This window comes from Oncorhynchus masou, chromosome 25, assembly GCF_036934945.1.
Source record: "Oncorhynchus masou masou isolate Uvic2021 chromosome 25, UVic_Omas_1.1, whole genome shotgun sequence".
In the NCBI taxonomy this organism is placed as follows: domain Eukaryota; kingdom Metazoa; phylum Chordata; class Actinopteri; order Salmoniformes; family Salmonidae; genus Oncorhynchus; species Oncorhynchus masou.
The window spans coordinates 322,140-345,430 of NC_088236.1; the positions used below are offsets into that span (position 1 = coordinate 322,140).

The following is a 23,291-nucleotide window of genomic DNA, read 5'->3' on the forward strand; positions in this document are numbered from 1 at the left end:
TCTTAGCTCTGTCTACATCATTCTCTTGCTTTGTGTAAATATAACATATTCATTGAAATAAGTTATAGCAAATAGGAATATAGGCAATTTACTCAGTGTCAACCATGCTCTGCCCTGCTGTGCGCTGCGGCAACGCCGTTGCCTGATCCAATGCTGATCGGAGTAATTGTTTGATATTGTGATTTTTTTACTTCTCCATTCGGACAACTGCAATCTATATTCTGGTTGTCCGATTATGTTTTGTACTTGCCCCAGACAAGCGGACAATACTTAATGTCTAGTCCTGTTGCTGTGTGTTTTGTCAATGCCCTGTAGCCTACAGTCCCAACAGACTGACATAACTGTCTTCTGGGCTGCATCGCTTTATTGCACTTAGGTTAAATAAGGCTTATTCTTATAGGCCTACACTTCAGCACGTCGCCTTCTGATTTATGAACTCTAGAATTCATTCTTCCATACGAGTAACCGTTCAATGTAAACGTTTAATTAAGTGTGTGGCATTCATTGTCCCGCTAGAGTCTGCGAAACCACGGAACATCTACCTCTCTCTCTCCCCAAGGATTCGTTGAGCGGGTGCCAGTGATGCGCGACGGTATTTAGTTACTCCGCTCCATAACTGCGTGTCAGATGGAGGCTGATGCACGTGTGTCTTTATTGCCAGGGGGACAGGTGAGGTAGAGGTGGTTCCAACCAGCACCTCCTATCGTGCAGACAGGACAGCGTGTAGCGAACAGCGACAGGACTTGATCTCTTCACTCTCACTTCTTTCTGACAACTCTACTCTGCCTGGCCCGGCCCGCGTGCACACGCCCTTATCAGATGCACCTCGCGCCTCCATCACGTTGAGGAGGTAAAGTAGTGAGAGTGTGTGTGTGACTGACTGACTGACTGGCTGACTAACGGTGTGAGAAATGAATGGCTACGGATCGCCCTACCTGTACATGGGGGGCCCAGTGACCCAGGCCCGAGCGCCGCTCCAGAGGACCCCCAAGTGCGCGCGGTGCCGGAACCACGGTGTCCTGTCCTGGCTAAAGGGCCACAAGCGATACTGCCGCTTCAAGGACTGCACCTGTGAGAAATGCATCCTGATCATCGAGAGGCAGCGGGTCATGGCGGCGCAGGTGGCGCTCCGCAGACAGCAGGCCAACGAGAGTCTGGAGAGCCTGATCCCGGAGTCTCTGAGAGCTCTGCCCGGAATCACGGTGCCTGGACCTGGCGAGGGGAACCAGGGCCTGCAGCCCCGTTCTGGAGGAATGGACCTCCTATGGACCTCGAAACAGACTGCCAACATGCAGGGTAAGATGATGATCATGATAATCAAAGTAATAACATTCATAATAGGCTTTTATTTAAGCCTATATAGGTTTGATTTATTCACTTTGATTCATATGTGTGTGTGTGTGTGTGTGTGTGTGTGTGTGTGTGTGTGTGTGTGTGTGTGTGTGTGTGTGTGTGTGTGTGTGTGTGTGTGTGTGTGTGTGTGTGTGTGTGTGTGTGTGTGTGTGTGTGTGTGTGTGTGTGTATAAATAATTACAAAAACATATCTCAAACCTGCTGTATTTTATAAAGTTACAACGAAACCTATACCCGAGAAAGAGCCGACGTTTGGACAATTTAGTTCAAGTTGGGTGGCCTACATTTAGGCTATTGGCTGCAAACTGCGGCTAATGACAACACTGCAATGGCAACATTGCAAAACGCATAGCAATAGACTCTAAATTAAAATAAACAAGAATAGCCTTTTATTGTAATTATTTCTTTAAGTTGTAGGCAATTTCTTTATCATTGATATTCAAGCTATTTAATTTTCTAAAACGGCAAGCGTCACTACATAAATCAGCTTTATTTTTAATGTGTGTAGCTTAATATAATGTTTATACGGCTTTTAATTGGTTTGAGAAATTAAATGAATACAGATATTGTACCTCACAAACCAAAGCATGTTATGGGTGTTCAACGGTGGCCTGACCTTACAGAGACACATTAATAGACATTGGAAGCGTTTATTTCCAGAATGCTATATCCACCATTTGTTTTTATTTTTATGAGGAATGAATGCTTTTGTGTTTGTAAAATACAGTATTACAGCCCTCATATTTTGCATTCAAAGATTTGTAAAAATGCCGGGTAAATTATGACCCAATTTGGGTAATTTCTCTAACCCAGCGCTGCGTCACTATAAGATATACCCACCACTGGGTTATTTTGACCCAACACGTTGGGGTACTTGATTGACCCAAAAAGGGAATTATTTTTTACCCAGCAGAGGGTTGCCTTTTACTCTTTATCTGGGTTATTGTAATTCATGTATTTTTGACCGAGCAGTAGGTTATTCTTATTTTATTGCTGTTTTTCTAACTCTCTCTATTAAATAATCTGCTATTTTTTTATAAAGGTAAATATACTTCTAACAATTACAATCATTGTCACAACGTTACTAGATTCTATGAAATTCTTAAAATGACATATGGCCAATAAGGAAAATTGTAGATAAAATACAAAATTTTTATGTTCAGATATTAATTTCAGCTACAAAATTAAGTCATGCAGAAGACAAACAGATAAGGGACAAACAAACCAAAACTTTAGAAGCACAATTCACCGTTAGAAAATCACAGCAGACCTACCAATTAAAGCTGAGGAAATGGGCCGAAGAAAAGTAAATCATTTACCCTTTCCTCCCCTAACAAGTATCCATGTAAAACATAAACAGCGAAACATGATGTATTTTGCTCCAGAGCCTGCCCATTCACGATGGAGAAGGCGGGGGAATAGAGGCGATTGTCCCGGAGAATCAGAATGCAGGGTTCGAGTCCCGGGTTGTTTGTGTCGCCTGGCGGAGATTTTCAGTCATATTTGTTCCAGCCTGAAGATGAGAGAATATGAGAATACAATGATACAATGCTGAACACTTCACACACTTCTGTATGCAAGACCATGATCTGCATTGGGTTGAGTCCAGACACTGTGCATGGTTTACAGTATTACAGTGTTGTAGTACTGAGTCCGGTCCCCAGACCACATATTGAGTGTCTCTTGAAACCCGACCAAACTCAACTCCATGATGTACGATGGAGTTTATCTGCGATTAGTGTGCCCGGGCTGGAGCTCCGACGACACATTCAAATGAATATTTTAGCACAGAGAATAGGATAATATCATGTGTAATTGCGAGCTATTTCTTGGGTGATGAAATCCGTCGTTTTTCCTACATTTGTTTTTAATCGCTTTGGTACTATATTCACAAGTACATGGTACATTTTCACAACTCTTTGTACAAAACTTCAAACTGGTCACACTTGTAACGCAGCCAGTCCTTCATTCAAAACCTGTCATGGTGCATTCATTTGGATTGTAAACATCTATCACCACACAACCATGTATTCAAAATATACGTTTATTGTGAAATGTAATGACAACATTGGTTTAAACGCCAAAACACAACATGCTATCTTTCAATTTAGTCGTTTTAACTACCTGTTAATCCAATAACAATGATGTTTCGAGATACGTTTTCAAATCGTTCTTCCAAGAGCTGAAAGTCATATTCTGCAGTACTGTAAATTACACAGTTTTCACATTCGGCAATACACTTACATTACCCAACAAAATTGACAGACAATCTATAATTTTCATAATCTATCCAATGTGTAATCAAAGGTGTGATCAATGAAGACTTCCTCGAGAATCGTGCATGTAAAAAAAAAACATTTTCTTTTTCAGACACAATTGCAACATAGGTGTGCTGTCAGTAATCAAATGTAAGACATTAAATTAAACAAATTAAATGAATGAAAATAAAATATAACGCATTCATTTGCATCAAGCCTTGCTTGAGCATTTGGCCATAAATTCCCATCCACATCAGAGCGAATGTCCTCAGTCTATGCACCGCGGGAAAAATATTTTGTCATGGCGTATCCAAGCTTGACATTGGGCTGAATTGATGTCGTCGCATGCCTCATTCATGGCCTAATGAAAAAAAAATCTCAATATGGTTGAGGAAAGGAGAGTATGGGGGCAGGTATAGGTTCACGAATCGGGGATGGGCCCAAACCACGCCTGAATCACCTCTGCGTGGTGGAGACGGACCATGTCCCACACAGGTCTGCTCAATTTCTTTAAGAAACACAACGAGCTGTGCAGCGTTGTAGGATCCAAGTAATGGCCTACATCCTAATAACATCATCTCCAGACATAGCTGCGGACATGGAGATGTTTCCCCAACGCTGTCCAGTCACTTGGACCGTGAACCGATGGCCGATGAGGTTCCGACAGTTGTGTTGTTGCCAGGGTGACGCCTGCTTCATCAACGATGGTCTAAAGTAGCGTGAAGCTCCATCACCCTCTAAAAATTGTGTAATTTTAAATGAACCTTTATTTAACTAGGCAAGTCAGTCAACAAATTCTTATTTACAGTGACAGCCTACCCTGGCCTCACGGCTGGATGTGATAAAAAAAAAATATATATATATATATATAAAAAAACAAAACAAAAAAAAAAAAAAAAAAATATATATATATATATATATATATATAACCAGGTAGGCTAGTTGAGAGCAAGTTCTCATTTGCAAAAGCGACCTGGCCAAGATAAAGCAAAGCAGTGCTACACAAACAACAACTCAGTTACACATGGAATACACAAACATACAGTCAATAATACAGTAGAAATAGTCTATATACAGTGTGTGCAAATGAGGTAGGATAAGGGAGGTAAGGCAATAAATAGGCCATAGTGGCTAAATAATTACAATATAGCTATTAAACACTGGAGTGATAAATGTGCAGAAGATGAGTGTGCAAGTAGAGATACTGAGGTAGAAAGGAGCCAAATTAACAACAGTATGGGATAGTTGGATGGGCTATGTACAGGTGCAGTGATCTGTGAGCTGGTGCTTAAAGCTAGTGAGGGAGATATGAGTGATACAGCCCGGGATCGAACCCGGGTCTGTAGTGACTCCTCGAGCACTGCGATGTGTTGCCTTAGACTGCTGCGCCACTCAGTCCCCTATATAGTGCAGTTGTTTCACCCGGTCGTTGTTTCTCTCAAAAGGCAACAGGTAAACGTCTTTCATACATACCTGCTGCCTCTTCAAAAGGCAGGCCATTGTTGGAAGGCTGATTGATGCGTCATTGGATAAGGTGTCATCATTCTCCTCAATGGCCTGCTCTGTCATCTGCCCACACTAGTCACTGCTCAACTCCATCGATGTTGAAGCTACCCGCCGCCCACACTAGTCACAGCTCAACTCCATCGACGTCGAAGCTACCCGCCGCCCACACTAGTCACAGCTCAACTCCATCGACGTCGAAGCTACCCGCCGCCCACACGAGTCACAGCTCAACTCCATCGACGTCGAAGCTACACGCCGCAAACACTAGTCACAGCTCAACTCCATCGACATCGAAGCTACCCGCCGCCCACACTCGTCACAGCTAAACTCCATCGACGTCAAAGCTACCCGCCGCCCACACTAGTCACTGCTCAACTCCATTGACGTCGAAGCTACAGTCTGTCCACACTAGTCACAGCTCAACTCCATTGACGTCGAAGCTACCCGCAGCCCACACTAGTCACAGCTCAACTCCATCGACATCGAAGCTACCCGCCGCCCACACTAGTCAAAGCTCAACTCCATCGACGTCGAAGCTACAGTCTGTCCACACTAGTCACAGCTCAACTCCATCGACGTCGAAGCAACCCGCCGCCCACACTAGTCACTGCTCAACTCCATTGACGTCGAAGCTACAGTCTGTCCACACTAGTCACAGCTCAACTCCATCGACGTCGAAGCTACCCGCAGCCCACACTAGTCACAGCTCAACTCCATCGACATCGAAGCTACCCGCCGCCCACACTAGTCAAAGCTCAACTCCATCGACGTCGAAGCTACAGTCTGTCAACACTAGTCACAGCTCAACTCCATCGACGTCGAAGCAACCCGCCGCCCACACTAGTCACTGCTCAGCTCCATTGACGTCGAAGCTACAGTCTGCCCACACTAGTCACAGCTCAACTCCATCGACGTCGAAGCTACCCGCAGCCCACACTAGTCACAGCTCAACTCCATCGACATCGAAGCTGCCCGCCGCCCACACTAGTCAAAGCTCAACTCCATCGACGTCGAAGCTACAGTCTGTCCACACTAGTCACAGCTCAACTCCATCGACGTCGAAGCAACCCGCCGCCCACACTAGTCACTGCTCAACTCCATTGACGTCGAAGCTACAGTCTGCCCACACTAGTCACAGCTCAACTCCATCGACTTCGAAGCTACAGTCTGTCCACACTAGTCACAGCTCAACTCCATCGACGTCGAAGCAACCCGCCGCCCACACGAGTCACAGCTCAACTCCATCGACGTCGAAGCTACACGCCGCAAACACTAGTCACAGCTCAACTCCATCGACATCGAAGCTACCCGCCGCCCACACTCGTCACAGCTCAACTCCATCGACGTCAAAGCTACCCGCCGCCCACACTAGTCACTGCTCAACTCCATTGACGTCGAAGCTACAGTCTGTCCACACTAGTCACAGCTCAACTCCATCGACGTCGAAGCTACCCGCAGCCCACACTAGTCACAGCTCAACTCCATCGACATCGAAGCTACCCGCCGCCCACACTAGTCAAAGCTCAACTCCATCGACGTCGAAGCTACAGCCTGTCCACAAGAGTCACAGCTCAACTCCATCGACGTCGAAGCAACCCGCCGCCCACACTAGTCAATGCTCAACTCCATTGACGTCGAAGCTACAGTCTGTCCACACTAGTCACAGCTCAACTCCATCGACGTCGAAGCTACCCGCAGCCCACACTAGTCACAGCTCAACTCCATCGACATCGAAGCTACCCGCCGTCCACACTAGTCAAAGCTCAACTCCATCGACGTCGAAGCTACAGTCTGTCCACACTAGTCACAGCTCAACTCCATCGACGTCGAAGCAACCCGCCGCCCACACTAGTCACTGCTCAACTCCATTGACGTCGAAGCTACAGTCTGCCCACACTAGTCACAGCTCAACTCCATCGACTTCGAAGCTACAGTCTGTCCACACTAGTCACAGCTCAACTCCATCGACGTCGAAGCAACCCGCCGCCCACACTAGTCAAAGCTCAACTCCATCGACATCGAAGCTACAGTCTGTCCACACTAGTCACAGCTAAACTCCATCGACGTCGAAGCAACCCGCCGACCACACTAGTCACTGCTCAACTCCATTGACGTCGAAGCTACAGTCTGCCCACACTAGTCACAGCTCAACTCCATCGACATCGAAGCTACCTGCCGCCCACACTAGTCAAAGCTCAACTCCATCGACGTCGAAGCTACAGTCTGTCCACACTAGTCACAGCTCAACTCCATCGACGTCGAAGCAACCCGCCGCCCACACTAGTCACTGCTCAACTCCATTGACGTCGAAGCTACAGTCTGTCCACACTAGTCACAGCTCAACTCCATCGACGTCGAAGCTACCCGCAGCCCACACTAGTCACAGCTCAACTCCATCGACATCGAAGCTACCCGCCGCCCACACTAGTCAAAGCTCAACTCCATCGACGTCGAAGCTACAGTCTGTCCACACTAGTCACAGCTCAACTCCATCGACGTCGAAGCAACCCGCCGCCCACACTAGTCACTGCTCAACTCCATTGACGTCGAAGCTACAGTCTGCCCACACTAGTCACAGCTCAACTCCATCGACTTCGAAGCTACAGTCTGTCCACACTAGTCACAGCTCAACTCCATCGACGTCGAAGCAACCCGCCGCCCACACGAGTCACAGCTCAACTCCATCGACGTCGAAGCTACACGCCGCAAACACTAGTCACAGCTCAACTCCATCGACATCGAAGCTACCCGCAGCCCACACTAGTCACAGCTCAACTCCATCGACATCGAAGCTACCCGCCGCCCACACTAGTCAAAGCTCAACTCCATCGACGTCGAAGCTACAGTCTGTCCACACTAGTCACAGCTCAACTCCATCGACGTCGAAGCAACCCGCCGCCCACACTAGTCACTGCTCAACTCCATTGACATCGAAGCTACAGTCTGTCCACACTAGTCACAGCTCAACTCCATCGACGTCGAAGCTACCCGCAGCCCACACTAGTCACAGCTCAACTCCATCGACATCGAAGCTACCCGCCGCCCACACTAGTCAAACCTCAACTCCATCGACGTCGAAGCTACAGTCTGTCCACACTAGTCACAGCTCAACTCCATCGACGTCGAAGCAACCCGCCGCCCACACTAGTCACTGCTCAACTCCATTGACGTCGAAGCTACAGTCTGCCCACACTAGTCACAGCTCAACTCCATCGACTTCGAAGCTACAGTCTGTCCACACTAGTCACAGCTCAACTCCATCGACGTCGAAGCAACCCGCCGCCCACACTAGTCAAAGCTCAACTCCATCGACATCGAAGCTACAGTCTGTCCACACTAGTCACAGCTCAACTCCATCGACGTCGAAGCAACCCGCCGACCACACTAGTCACTGCTCAACTCCATTGACGTCGAAGCTACAGTCTGCCCACACTAGTCACAGCTCAACTCCATCGACTTCGAAGCTACAGTCTGTCCACACTAGTCACAGCTCAACTCCATCGACGTCGAAGCAACCCGTCGCCCACACTAGTCACTGCTTAACTCCATTGACGTCGAAGCTACAGTCTGTCCACACTATTCACAGCTCAACTCCATCGACCTCAAAGCTTCAGGCAGGAAGCGTGAGCATGTCAGAGATTATGGAGGAACCGTGAGCATGTCAGAGATTATGGAGGAACCGTTAGCATGTCAGAGATTATGGAGGAACCGTGAGCATGTCAGAGATTATGGAGGAACCGTGAGCATGTCAGAGATTATGGAGGAACCGTGAGTATGTCAGAGATTATGGAGGAACCGTGAGCATGTCAGAGATTATGGAGGAACCGTGAGCATGTCAGAGATTATGGAGGAACCGTTAGCATGTCAGAGATTATGGAGGAACCGTGAGCATGTCAGAGATTATGAAGGAACCGTGAGCATGTCAGAGATTATGGAGGAACCGTGAGCATGTCAGAGATTATGGAGGAACCGTGAGCATGTCAGAGATTATGGAGGAACCGTTAGCATGTCAGAGATTATGGAGGAACCGTGAGCATGTCAGAGATTATGGAGGAACCGTGAGCATGTCAGAGATTATGGAGGAACCGTGAGCATGTCAGAGATTATGGAGGAACCGTGAGCATGTCAGAGATTATGGAGGAACCGTGAGTATGTCAGAGATTATGGAGGAACCGTTAGCATGTCAGAGATTATGGAGGAACCGTGAGCATGTCAGATGTTTGGTTTCGTTTAAAGGTGCACCGTGCAGAAATCGCCATTTCCTGGTTGCAAAAACTCTAATAGTTAATTTCAGTTTCTTTGACAAAACAAGCAAGAATAGTTTTGAGAATCATTGTACGATCTAAACCACTGTGAAATATATTTTCGAAAACCAAAAATATAGTATTTCCAGCTGTTTGAAGCTGGTTTACAAAACCCAGAGTAAAAGATGGAAAAAGCCCCCCAAAAAATAAAGAATGGGAAGTTTAGAAATAGTGCACATAGAACCGATCGATCTACCTCTTAGACTGGCTTTTAATGAGAATGACAGATCTATAACACACATTTGTGTGAATTTGGTCAGTTGTGCAAAAAGTAAAATACTGCATCTTAAAAAAATATCCCATAACTTTGTTGCTTGTAAGAATTTTCTGTAACATGACATCGTTATGACATAGTTATGACATAGTTATGACATCGTTATGACATAGTTATGACATAGTTATGACACTGGATATCAAGTGAAGTGTTACAGAATGTTCTTGATTTTACTGGTAGGGAAAGGATGTAACATATTTAGTATTTTTTTAATCATTTATACACGCGTTTGGGTTAGTAACAATTTATAGGGTGGATCACCATTCTGAATGTCTGCAGAATCCACATGTTGTTCTGAAATATGATCATAGAAATACTGGATATGTTCTACTTTTATTATGGTGCTGATTTGAAACAATTACTAACATGGTCTTGAATTGGACACACATTTTTCTGGTCTCGGTCTTGACTCTGTCTCAGAACCCTAGTCCCCGTCCCGGTCTTGACTTGGTAATAATGTGCAAATGTTGTACAATCTAGGTGTGGAAAGCTCTTAGAGTTACCCAAAAGTATTGACTCAGGAGTGTGAATACTGATGTAGATGCTTATTTCTGTATTTCATTTTCAAAACATTTTATTCACAAAAAAAATAAACGCATACATGTTTTCATTTTGTAATTATGGGGTATTGCGTGTAGATTGGTGAGAAACAAAATATTCATTCCATTTGGAATTCAGGCAGTAACACAACAAAATGCGAAATTAGTCAAGGGGTATGAATACTTTCTGATGGATTGTATCTGCATTGGTGGTAGGAGAAACACCCCCAGGGCCATGCCGCCTTTACTATCTGGGGGACAAAGACGAAAACATTTAAGTGGAGAGTCAAAATGGTTGCCTAAACTTGGATGAACATTTGAGACACTCCTTTCATATCAATATGTAGCTAGCTAGCGATAGCCACCTAAAGTGACTGTGTCTGCACCCAGACTGAGACTAGCTAGCGATAGCTACCTAAAGTAACTGTCTCTGCACCCAGACTGAGAATAGCTAGCGATAGCTACCTAAAGTAACTGTGTCTGTATCCAGACTGAGACTAGCTAGCGATAGCTACCTAAAGTAACTGTGTCTGCACCCAGACTGAGACTAGCTAGCGATAGCTACCTAAAGTAACTGTGTCTGCACCCAGACTGAGACTAGCTAGCGATAGCTACCTAAAGTGACTGTGTCTGCACCCAGACTGAGACTAGCTAGCGATAGCCACCTAAAGTAACTGTGTCTGCACCCAGACTGAGACTAGCTAGCGATAGCTACCTAAAGTAACTGTGTCTGCACCCAGACTGAGACTAGCTAGCGATAGCCACCTAAAGTGACTGTGTCTGCACCCAGACTGAGACTAGCTAGCGATAGCCACCTAAAGTGACTGTGTCTGCACCCAGACTGAGACTAGCTAGCGATAGCTACCTAAAGTAACTGTGTCTGTATCCAGACTGAGACTAGCTAGCGATAGCTACCTAAAGTAACTGTGTCTGTATCCAGACTGAGACTAGCTAGCGATAGCTACCTAAAGTGACTGTGTCTGTATCCAGACTGAGACTAGCTAGCGATAGCCACCTAAAGTGACTGTGTCTGCACCCAGACTGAGACGAGCTAGCGATAGCTACCTAAAGTAACTGTGTCTGCACCCAGACTGAGACTAGCTAGCGATAGCTACCTAAAGTAACTGTGTCTGTATCCAGACTGAGACTAGCTAGCGATAGCTACCTAAAGTGACTGTGTCTGTATCCAGACTGAGACTAGCTAGCGATAGCCACCTAAAGTAACTGTGTCTGCACCCAGACTGAGACTAGCTAGCGATAGCTACCTAAAGTAACTGTGTCTGTATCCAGACTGAGACTAGCTAGCGATAGCTACCTAGAGTGACTGTGTCTGTATCCAGACTGAGACTAGCTAGCGATAGCCACCTATAATAACTGTGTCTGCATCCAGACTGAGACTAGCTAGCGATAGCTACCTAAAGTAACTGTCTCTGCACCCAGACTGAGACTAGCTAGCGATAGCTACCTAAAGTAACTGTGTCTGCACCCAGACTGAGACTAGCTAGCGATAGCTACCTAAAGTAACTGTGTCTGTATCCAGACTGAGACTAGCTAGCGATAGCTACCTAGAGTGACTGTGTCTGTATCCAGACTGAGACTAGCTAGCGATAGCCACCTAAAGTAACTGTGTCTGCACCCAGACTGAGACTAGCTAGCGATAGCTACCTAAAGTAACTGTGTCTGTATCCAGACTGAGACTAGCTAGCGATAGCTACCTAGAGTGACTGTGTCTGTATCCAGACTGAGACTAGCTAGCGATAGCCACCTATAATAACTGTGTCTGCATCCAGACTGAGACTAGCTAGCGATAGCTACCTAAAGTAACTGTCTCTGCACCCAGACTGAGACTAGCTAGCGATAGCTACCTAAAGTAACTGTGTCTGCACCCAGACTGAGACTAGCTAGCGATAGCCACCTAAAGTGACTGTGTCTGCACCCAGACTGAGACTAGCTAGCGATAGCTACCTATAATAACTGTGTCTGTATCCAGACTGAGACTAGCTAGCGATAGCTACCTAAAGTAACTGTGTCTGTATCCAGACTGAGACTAGCTAGCGATAGCCACCTAAAGTAACTGTGTCTGTATCCAGACTGAGACTAGCTAGCGATAGCTACCTAAAGTAACTGTGTCTGCATCCAGACTGAGACTAGCTAGCGATAGCCACCTAAAGTAACTGTGTCTGCACCCAGACTGAGACTAGCTAGCGATAGCTACCTAAAGTGACTGTGTCTGTATCCAGACTGAGACTAGCTAGCGATAGCTACCTAAAGTAACTGTGTCTGTATCCAGACTGAGACTAGCTAGCGATAGCTACCTAGAGTGACTGTGTCTGTATCCAGACTGAGACTAGCTAGCGATAGCTACCTAAAGTGACTGTGTCTGTATCCAGACTGAGACTAGCTAGCGATAGCTACCTAAAGTGACTGTGTCTGCACCCAGACTGAGACTAGCTAGCGATAGCTACCTAAAGTAACTGTGTCTGTATCCAGACTGAGACTAGCTAGCGATAGCTACCTAAAGTAACTGTGTCTGTATCCAGACTGAGACTAGCTAGCGATAGCTACCTAAAGTAACTGTGTCTGCACCCAGACTGAGACTAGCTAGCGATAGCCACCTAAAGTAACTGTGTCTGCACCCAGACTGAGACTAGCTAGCGATAGCCACCTAAAGTAACTGTGTCTGCACCCAGACTGAGACTAGCTAGCGATAGCCACCTAAAGTAACTGTGTCTGCACCCAGACTGAGACTAGCTAGCGATAGCTACCTAAAGTAACTGTGTCTGCACCCAGACTGAGACTAGCTAGCGATAGCTACCTAAAGTAACTGTGTCTGTATCCAGACTGAGACTAGCTAGCGATAGCCACCTAAAGTAACTGTCTCTGCACCCAGACTGAGACTAGCTAGCGATAGCTACCTAAAGTAACTGTGTCTGCACCCAGACTGAGACTAGCTAGCGATAGCTACCTAAAGTAACTGTGTCTGCATCCAGACTGAGACTAGCTAGCGATAGCTACCTAAAGTGACTGTGTCTGCACCCAGACTGAGACGAGCTAGCGATAGCCACCTAAAGTGACTGTGTCTGTATCCAGACTGAGACGAGCTAGCGATAGCTACCTAAAGTGACTGTGTCTGTATCCAGACTGAGACTAGCTAGCGATAGCTACCTAAAGTAACTGTGTCTGTATCCAGACTGAGACTAGCTAGCGATAGCTACCTAAAGTAACTGTGTCTGCACCCAGACTGAGACTAGCTAGCGATAGCCACCTAAAGTAACTGTGTCTGCACCCAGACTGAGACTAGCTAGCGATAGCTACCTATAATAACTGTGTCTGCACCCAGACTGAGACTAGTTAGCGATAGCTACCTATAATAACTGTGTCTGTATCCAGACTGAGACTAGCTAGCGATAGCTACCTAAAGTGACTGTGTCTGCACCCAGACTGAGACTAGCTAGCGATAGCCACCTAAAGTAACTGTGTCTGCACCCAGACTGAGACTAGCTAGCGATAGCTACCTAAAGTAACTGTGTCTGCACCCAGACTGAGACTAGCTAGCGATAGCCACCTAAAGTAACTGTGTCTGCACCCAGACTGAGACTAGCTAGCGATAGCTACCTATAATAACTGTGTCTGCACCCAGACTGAGACTAGTTAGCGATAGCTACCTATAATAACTGTGTCTGTATCCAGACTGAGACTAGCTAGCGATAGCTACCTAAAGTGACTGTGTCTGCACCCAGACTGAGACTAGCTAGCGATAGCTACCTAAAGTAACTGTGTCTGCACCCAGACTGAGACTAGCTAGCGATAGCTACCTAAAGTAACTGTGTCTGCACCCAGACTGAGACTAGCTAGCGATAGCCACCTAAAGTAACTGTCTCTGCACCCAGACTGAGACTAGCTAGCGATAGCCACCTAAAGTGACTGTGTCTGCACCCAGACTGAGACTAGCTAGCGATAGCTACCTAAAGTAACTGTGTCTGCACCCAGACTGAGACTAGCTAGCGATAGCCACCTAAAGTAACTGTCTCTGCACCCAGACTGAGACTAGCTAGCGATAGCCACCTAAAGTGACTGTGTCTGTATCCAGACTGAGACGAGCTAGCTAACTCATAGATACAATTAGGTTACAAATCATACAGCAACTGAAACACCATAAAAGCAATAGTTATAACCTTGCCAACTAGCTAGCTAGCAACAATTTTTCGTGGACTCAGAGACAGGGAATAGGCCTAGCTAAGTAATATCTCTAGCTGGTCTAGCTAGCTAGCACTGAGGTAAAGTTGGTTTTATATTCACAGATTCAGACATTCAACAGACATTCAACAGACATTCAACAGACATTCAACAGACATTCAACAGACATTCATCAGACATTCATCAAACATTCAACAGACATTCAACAGACATTCATCAAACATTCAACAGACATTCAACAGAAATTCATCAGAAATTGCCAAAAGCCATTTAAAAATGTAAAAATCAATGAAAAATGCAGTTTGTCACAGAATCATAATTATTCATTATTCTAGAATTGTCTAGCATACTTTTACCACCTGCTTTGAGTAGAAATTCCAGTTTTGACTTGATAGAAATACATAAAATCTATAAAATGCAATTTAAAGCAGTATAAATCAATAACTAATTCACTGTTTGTCACAGAAACATCAAACTAGGTACGATTTAATCTATAAATGTCTAGCATACTTTTACAACCTTTGTTTTGAAGAGAAGTTCCCGTTTTGACTTGATAGAGGGCATGTAGTCTGTTTAGAGGGTGTTTTTTCAAAGTTCTAACGAGTCTGTTATACCCTATTAGAAGGGGCCTGGCATGAACTTCTGCACCTTCAGTCATATTAAATTAGATGACAAGAAAAAACTACGGGATGTAGGGGCCTGACTAACAAAGAAGACAAGTGGATGGATCAAGAGGACCAAGACAACCAGGAGGATCAACATGGGCATTCCACAGGAAAACTAAGAATAACATACAGTGCTGTTCAAAAGTTTGGGGTCACTTAGAAATGTCCTTGTTTTTGAAAGAAAAGCATTTTTTTCGTCCATTAAATAACATCAAATTGATCAGAAATACAGTGTAGACATTGTTAATGTTGTAAATGACTATTGTAGCTGGAAACGGCAGATTTTTTATGAAATATCTACATAGGCGTACAGTGGCCCATTATCAGAAACCAAAACTGTCCTTTAGACTAGTTGAGTATCTGGCGCTTCAGCATTTGTGGGTTCGATTACAGGCTCAAAATGGCCAGAAACAAAAAGTTTTTTTTCTGAAATTCGTCAGTCTATTCTTGTTCTGAGAAAGGAAGGCTATTCCATGCAAGAAATTGCCAAGAAAATGAAGATCTCGTACAATGCTGTGTACTACTCCCTTCACAGAACAGAGCAAACTGGCTCTAACCAGAATAGAAAGAGGAGTAGGAGGCCCCGGTGCACAACTGAGCAAGAGGATAAGTACATTAGAGTGTCTAGTTTGAGAAACAGACACCTCACAAGTCCTCAACAGGCAGCTTCATTATATAGTACCCGCAAAACACCAGTCACAACGTTAGCAGGGAAGAGGCAACTCTGGGATGCTAGCCTTCTAGGCAGAATTGCAAAGAAAAAGCCATATCTCAGACTGGCCAACACAAATAAAATATGAAGATGGGCAAAAGAACATAGACACTGGACAGAGACGGAAAGGTTAAAGTATACTAGGCATTTATAGAATAAATCATACCTAGTTTGACGATTATGTCATAATTAGTGAAAACGTTACTGATTTACATAGTTTTAAATGGCATTTTATTGATGTTATGTATTTATATCAAATCAAAACTGGAATTTCTCCTCAAAACGAAGGTTATAAAAGTATGCCAGACATTTCTAGAATAAATCATACCTAGTTTTGTGTTTCTGTGACAAACAGTTAATTAGTTATTGATTTATATCACTTCAAATGGCATTTTATAGATTTTATGTATTTCTATCAAGTCATAACTGGAATTTCGACTCAAAACAAAGGTTGTAAAAGTATACTCGACATTTATAGAATAAATAATATCTAGTTTGAGGATTCAGTGACAAACGGTGAATTTTTAATTGACTTTTGGCGAATGTCTGTTGAATGTCTGTTGAATGTCTGATGAATGTTTGTTGAATGTCTGAATCTGTGAATATAATTCCAACTTTACCTCAGTCTAGCTACCAACCATATTACATTATAACTCAGAGACGGGGAATAGGCCTAGCTAAGAAACATCTGTAGCTGGTCTACCTAGCCAAAGTGAAAGAGAAACCTAGTTTACGTGAAACAATTGACATACCAAACTTTAACAAAATTTTACATATCTGCTACCACACATAGCACAGTGAAATAGCTTGCTAGCTAGCTAGATAAATTAGCCAATGTTATGTAGCATATATGTGGTAATATGCTAAAAAAATTTTTTTACAATTGTTAATAACTGAGATTACATGTAATTATGATAGCTACTTCTATTTAACCTGAATGGATAATTAGAAACGTCAGCTTTTTACTCAGTTTTTGGTTAGCCACAACGCCTTTCCCATTTGTCCATTGAAAAGCCTAATTCCACTCACCAATGGCTGCACTGATAGACTTATGACAGATGCATTAGTCCTCATTCATGAGTTTGACGGATCACGTTGACCTTCTGGTTTTGGCGGGAGAATTAACCCACTCACTAGGTCATATTTCAATATCCCAGCATCAACAAACCAACTACAAACAAATCAAATTAAAAACCAAATCAATACACCCCAGCAGTTGGGTCATCCACACAACAATTGAGTTGGGCCATCCACACAACACTGGAGTTGGGTCATCCACACAAAACAGCAGTTGGGTCATCCACACAACACTGGAGTTGGGTAATCCACACAAAACAGTAGTTGGGTCATCCACACAACACTGGAGTTGGGTCATCCACACAAAACAGCAGTTGGGTCATCCACACAACACTGGAGTTGGGTCATCTACACAACACAGCAGTTGGGTCATCCACACAACACTGCAGTTGGGTCATCCACACAACACTGCAGTTGGGTCATCCACACAACACTGGAGTTGGGTCATCCACACAACACTGGAGTTGGGTCATCCACACAACACTGGAGTTGGGTCATCCACACAACACTGGAGTTGGGTCATCCACACAAAACAGCAGTTGGGTCATCCACACAACACTGGAGTTGGGTCATCCACACAACACTGGAATTGGGTCATCCACACAACACTGGAGTTGGGTCATCAAACAACACTGGAGTTGGGTCATCCACACAACACTGGAGTTGTGGGTCATCCAGTCACCCAGCTGGTGGGTCATCCAGTCACCCAGCAGGTTGGTCATCCAGTCACCCAGCAGGTGGGTCATCCAATCACCCAGCAGGTGGGTCATCCAGTCACCCAGCAGGTGGGTCATCCAGTAACCCAGCAGGTGGGTCATCCAATCACCCAGCAGGTGGGTCATCCAGTCACCCAGCAGGTGGGTCATCCAGTCACCCTGCAGGTGGGTCATCCAGTCACCCAGCAGGTGGGTCATCCAGTCACCCAGCAGGTGGGTCATCCAGTCACCCAGCAGGTGGGTCATCCAATCACTCAGCAGGTGGGTCATCCAGTCACCCAGCAGATGGGGCATCCAATCACCCAGCAGGTGGGTCATCCAGTCACCCAGCAGGTGGGTCATCCAGTCACCCAGCAGGTGGGTCATCCAATCACCCAGCAGGTGGGTCATCCAGTCACCCAGCAGGTGGGTCATCCAGTCACCCAGCAGGTGGGTCATCCAATCACCCAGCAGGTGGGTCATCCAGTCACCCAGCAGGTGGGTCATCCAGTCACCCAGCAGGTGGGTCATCCAGTCACCCAGCAGGTGGGTCATCCAGTCACCCAGCAGGTGGGTCATCCAGTCACCCAGCAGGTGGGTCATCCAATCATCCAGCAGGTGGGTCATACATTTTACATTTAAGTCATTTAGCAGACGCTCTTATCCAGAGCGACTTACAAATTGGTGAATTCACCTTCTGACATCCAGTGGAACAGCCACTTTACAATAGTGCATCTAAATCATTTAAGGGGGGGGGTGAGAAGGATTACTTATCCTATCCTAGGTATTCCTTGAAGAGGTGGGGTTTCAGGTGTCTCCGGAAGGTGGTGATTGACTCCGCTGTCCTGGCGTCGTGAGGGAGTTTGTTCCACCATTGGGGGGCCAGAGCAGCGAACAGTTTTGACTGGGTTGAGCGGGAACTGTACTTCCTCAGTGGTAGGGAGGCGAGCAGGCCAGAGGTGGATGAACGCAGTGCCCTTGTTTGGGTGTAGGGCCTGATCAGAGCCTGGAGGTACTGCGGTGCCGTTCCCCTCACAGCTCCGTAGGCAAGCACCATGGTCTTGTAGCGGATGCGAGCTTCAACTGGAAGCCAGTGGAGAGAGCGGAGGAGCGGGGTGACGTGAGAGAACTTGGGAAGGTTGAACACCAGACGGGCTGCGGCGTTCTGGATGAGTTGTAGGGGTTTAATGGCACAGGCAGGGAGCCCAGCCAACAGCGAGTTGCAGTAATCCAGACGGGAGATGACAAGTGCCTGGATTAGGACCTGCGCCGCTTCCTGTGTGAGGCAGGGTCGTACTCTGCGGATGTTGTAGAGCATGAACCTACAGGAACGGGCCACCGCCATGATGTTGGTTGAGAACGACAGGGTGTTGTCCAGGATCACGCCAAGGTTCTTAGCGCTCTGGGAGGAGGACACAATGGAGTTGTCAACCGTGATGGCGAGATCATGGAACGGGCAGTCCTTCCCCGAGAGGAAGAGCAGCTCCGTCTTGCCGAGGTTCAGCTTGAGGTGGTGATCCGTCATCCACACTGATATGTCTGCCAGACATGCAGAGATGCGATTCGCCACCTGGTCATCAGAAGGGGAAAGGAGAAGATTAATTGTGTGTCGTCTGCATAGCAATGATAGGAGAGACCATGTGAGGTTATGACAGAGCCAAGTGACTTGGTGTATAGCGAGAATAGGAGAGGGCCTAGAACAGAGCCCTGGGGGACACCAGTGGTGAGAGCGCGTGGCGAGGAGACAGATTCTCGCCACGCCACCTGGTAGGAGCGACCTGTCAGGTAGGACGCAATCCAAGCGTGGGCAGCGCCGGAGATGCCCAACTCGGAGAGGGTGGAGAGGAGGATCTGATGGTTCACAGTATCGAAGGCAGCCGATAGGTCTAGAAGGATGAGAGCAGAGGAGAGAGAGTTAGCTTTAGCAGTGCGGAGCGCCTCCGTGATACAGAGAAGAGCAGTCTCAGTTGAATGACTAGTCTTGAAACCTGACTGATTTGGATCAGGAAGGTCATTCTGAGAGAGATAGCGGGAGAGCTGGCCAAGGACGGCACGTTCAAGAGTTTTGGAGAGAAAAGAAAGAAGGGATACTGGTCTGTAGTTGTTGACATCGGAGGGATCGAGTGTAGGTTTTTTCAGAAGGGTGCAACTCTCGCTCTCTTGAAGACGGAAGGGACGTAGCCAGCGGTCAGGGATGAGTTGATGAGCGAGGTGAGGTAAGGGAGAAGGTCTCCGGAAATGGTCTGGAGAAGAGAGGAGGGGATAGGGTCAAGCGGGCAGGTTGTTGGGCGGCCGGCCGTCACAAGAAGCGAGATTTCATCTGGAGAGAGAGGGGAGAAAGAGGTCAGAGCACAGGGTAGGGCAGTGTGAGCAGAACCAGCGGTGTCGTTTGACTTAGCAAACGAGGATCGGATGTCGTCGACCTTCTTTTCAAAATGGGTGACGAAGTCATCTGCAGAGAGGGAGGAGGGGGAGGGGGAGGAGGATTCAGGAGGGAGGAGAAGGTGGCAAAGAGCTTCCTAGGGTTAGAGGCAGATGCTTGGAATTTAGAGTGGTAGAAAGTGGCTTTAGCAGCAGAGACAGAGGAGGAAAATGTAGAGAGGAGGGAGTGAAAGGATGCCAGGTCCGCAGGGAGGCGAGTTTTCCTCCATTTCCGCTTGGCTGCCCGGAGCTCTGTTCTGTGAGCTCGCAATGAGTCGTCGAGCCACGGAGCGGGAGGGGAGGACCGAGCCGGCCTGGAGGATAGGGGACATAGAGAGTCAAAGGATGCAGAAAGGGAAGAGAGGAGGGTTGAGGAGGCAGAATCAGGAGATAGGTTGGAGAAGGTATGAGCAGAGGGAAGAGATGATAGGATGGAAGAGGAGAGAGTAGTGGGGGAGAGAGAGCGAAGGTTGGGACGGCGCGATACCATCCGAGTAGGGGCAGTCATCCAGTCACCCAGCAGGTTGGTCATCCAGTCACCCAGCAGGTGGGTCATCCAATCACCCAGCAGGTGGGTCATCCAGTCACCCAGCAGTTGGGTCATCCAGTCACCCAGCAGGTGGGTCATCCAGTCACCCAGCAGGGGGGTCATCCAGTCACCCTACAGGTGGGTCATCCAGTCACTCAGCAGGTGGGTCATCCAGTCACCCAGCAGGGGGGTCATCCAGTCACCCAGCAGGTGGGTCATCCAGTCACCCAGCAGGTGGGTCATCCAGTCACCCAGCAGGTGGGTCATCCAGTCACCCAGCAGGTGGGTCATCCAGTCACCCAGCAGGGGGTCATCCAGTCACCCAGCAGGTGGGTCATCCAGTCACCCAGCAGGTGGGTCATCCAGTCACCCAGCAGGTGGGTCATCCAGTCACCCTACAGGTGGGTCATCCAGTCACCCTGCAGGTGGGTCATCCAGTCACCCAGCAGGGGGGTCATCCAGTCACCCAGCAGGGGGGTCATCCAGTCACCCAGCAGGTGTGTCATCCAGTCACCCAGCAGGTGGGTCATCCAGTCATCCAGCAGGTGGGTCATCCAGTCACCCAGCAGGTGGGTCATCCAGTCACCCAGCAGGGGGTCATCCAGGTACCCAGCAGGTGGGTCATCCAGTCACCCAGCAGGTGGGTCATCCAGTCACCCAGCAGGTGGGTCATCCAGTCACCCAGCAGGTGGGTCATCCAGTCACCCAGCAGGTGGGTCATCCAGTCACCCAGCAGGGGGTCATCCAGTCACCCAGCAGGTGGGTCATCCAGTCACCCAGCAGGTGGGTCATCCAGTCACCCAGCAGGTGGGTCATCCAGTCACCCAGCAGGTGGGTCATCCAGTCACCCAGCAGGTGGGTCATCCAGTCACCCAGCAGGTGGGTCATCCAGTCACCCTACAGGTGGGTCATCCAGTCACCCTACAGGTGGGTCATCCAGTCACCCAGCAGGGGGGTCATCCAGTCACCCAGCAGGGGGGTCATCCAGTCACCCAGCAGGGGGGTCATCCAGTCACCCAGCAGGTGGGTCATCCAGTCACCCAGCAGGTGGGTCATCCAGTCATCCAGCAGGTGGGTCATCCAGTCACCCAGCAGGTGGGTCATCCAGTCACCCAGCAGGGGGTCATCCAGTCACCCAGCAGGTGGGTCATCCAGTCACCCAGCAGGTGGGTCATCCAGTCACCCAGCAGGTGGGTCATCCAGTCACCCAGCAGGTGGGTCATCCAGTCACCCTACAGGTGGGTCATCCAGTCACCCTACAGGTGGGTCATCCAGTCACCCAGCAGGTGGTCATCCAGTCACCCAGCAGGTGGGTCATCCAGTCACCCAGCAGGGGGTCATCCAGTCACCCAGCAGGTGGGTCATCCAGTCACCCAGCAGGTGGGTCATCCAGTCACCCAGCAGGTGGGTCATCCAGTCACCCTACAGGTGGGTCATCCAGTCACCCTACAGGTGGGTCATCCAGTCACCCTACAGGTGGGTCATCCAGTCACCCAGCAGGGGGGTCATCCAGTCACCCAGCAGGGGGGTCATCCAGTCACCCAGCAGGGGGGTCATCCAGTCACCCAGCAGGTGGGTCATCCAGTCACCCAGCAGGTGGGTCATCCAGTCACCCAGCAGGTGGGTCATCCAGTCACCCAGCAGGTGGGTCATCCAGTCACCCTACAGGTGGGTCATCCAGTCACCCTACAGGTGGGTCATCCAGTCACCCAGCAGGTGGGTCATCCAGTCACCCAGCAGGGGGGTCATCCAGTCACCCAGCAGGTGGGTCATCCAGTCACCCAGCAGGTTGAGTGTGTGTAGGCATATTGCAAATGATTTAGTTGAGAAACGCTATATATCAATTGTCTGGCTGGATTTGTACTTTTTCACCTTTATTTAACCTGGTAGGCTAGTTGAGAACAAGTTCAAATTAAATGTTCATATCCTGTTTAGGCTATTTAATATTCATACCATGCATTGTTGAATAATCATTTTGATTGGTTTAAAGGGCATTCTAGTGTGTGTAGTATTTCCTTGTCATGCACGTTATAATTCAGTGGGTATGAAGTTTAATCTTACATATTGTATGTTTTTAGCTGCTTTTGAAAGCAAAAGTCAAATTGAAAGCATTATTGGCATTGTTGAACACAATTTTCATAAAAGCAAGCTGATGGTTTTTGAAGGCTTTCCATTAGATGTTGGACCACTGCCCTCGGAGGTATTATTTCCATTCATCCACAAGAGCATTCATTAGGTCGGGCACTGATGTTGGGCAATTAGGCCTGGCTCGCTGTCGGTGTTCCAATTTAACCTAAAGGTGTTTGATGGGGTTGAGGTCAGGGCTCTGTGGAGACCAGTCAAGTTCTTCCACACTGATCTCGTCAAACCATTTCTGTATGGACCTCGCTTTGTGCACGGGGGCTTTTCATGCTGAAAGAGGAAAGGTCCTTCCCCAAACTGTTGCCACAAAATTGGAAACACAGAATAATCTACAATGCCATTGTATGCTGTAGCGTTGAGATTTCCTTTCACTGGAACTAAGGGGCCCAACCATGACAATCAGCCCCAGACCATTATTCATCCTCCACCAAACTTTACAGTTGGCACTATGCATTGGGGCAGGTAGCTAATTTGAAGGGGTGTCTAGATTATTTTCTATATATAGTGTACATACAGTGTATATATACAGTACCAGTCAAGTGTTTTGCTTTCTTTTTTTGTACTATTTTCTACATTTTACAGTGTATAGAGTATAGTGAAATTCCACAAATAAACTTTT

General features: G+C 47.3%; 1 protein-coding gene across 1 annotated transcript in view; it reads left to right on the forward strand.

Moving 5' to 3' along the window:
* The first annotated feature begins 911 nt into the window (after window positions 1-911).
* The window catches only part of dmrt3a (doublesex and mab-3 related transcription factor 3a), a 99,534-nt gene continuing 77,154 nt past the window's right edge, over window positions 912-23,291 (forward strand). The window contains exon 1 of the mRNA XM_064936348.1: window positions 912-1,296. Within this exon, the coding sequence (XP_064792420.1) occupies window positions 912-1,296 (385 nt within the window). The remainder of the gene's footprint in view (window positions 1,297-23,291) is intronic.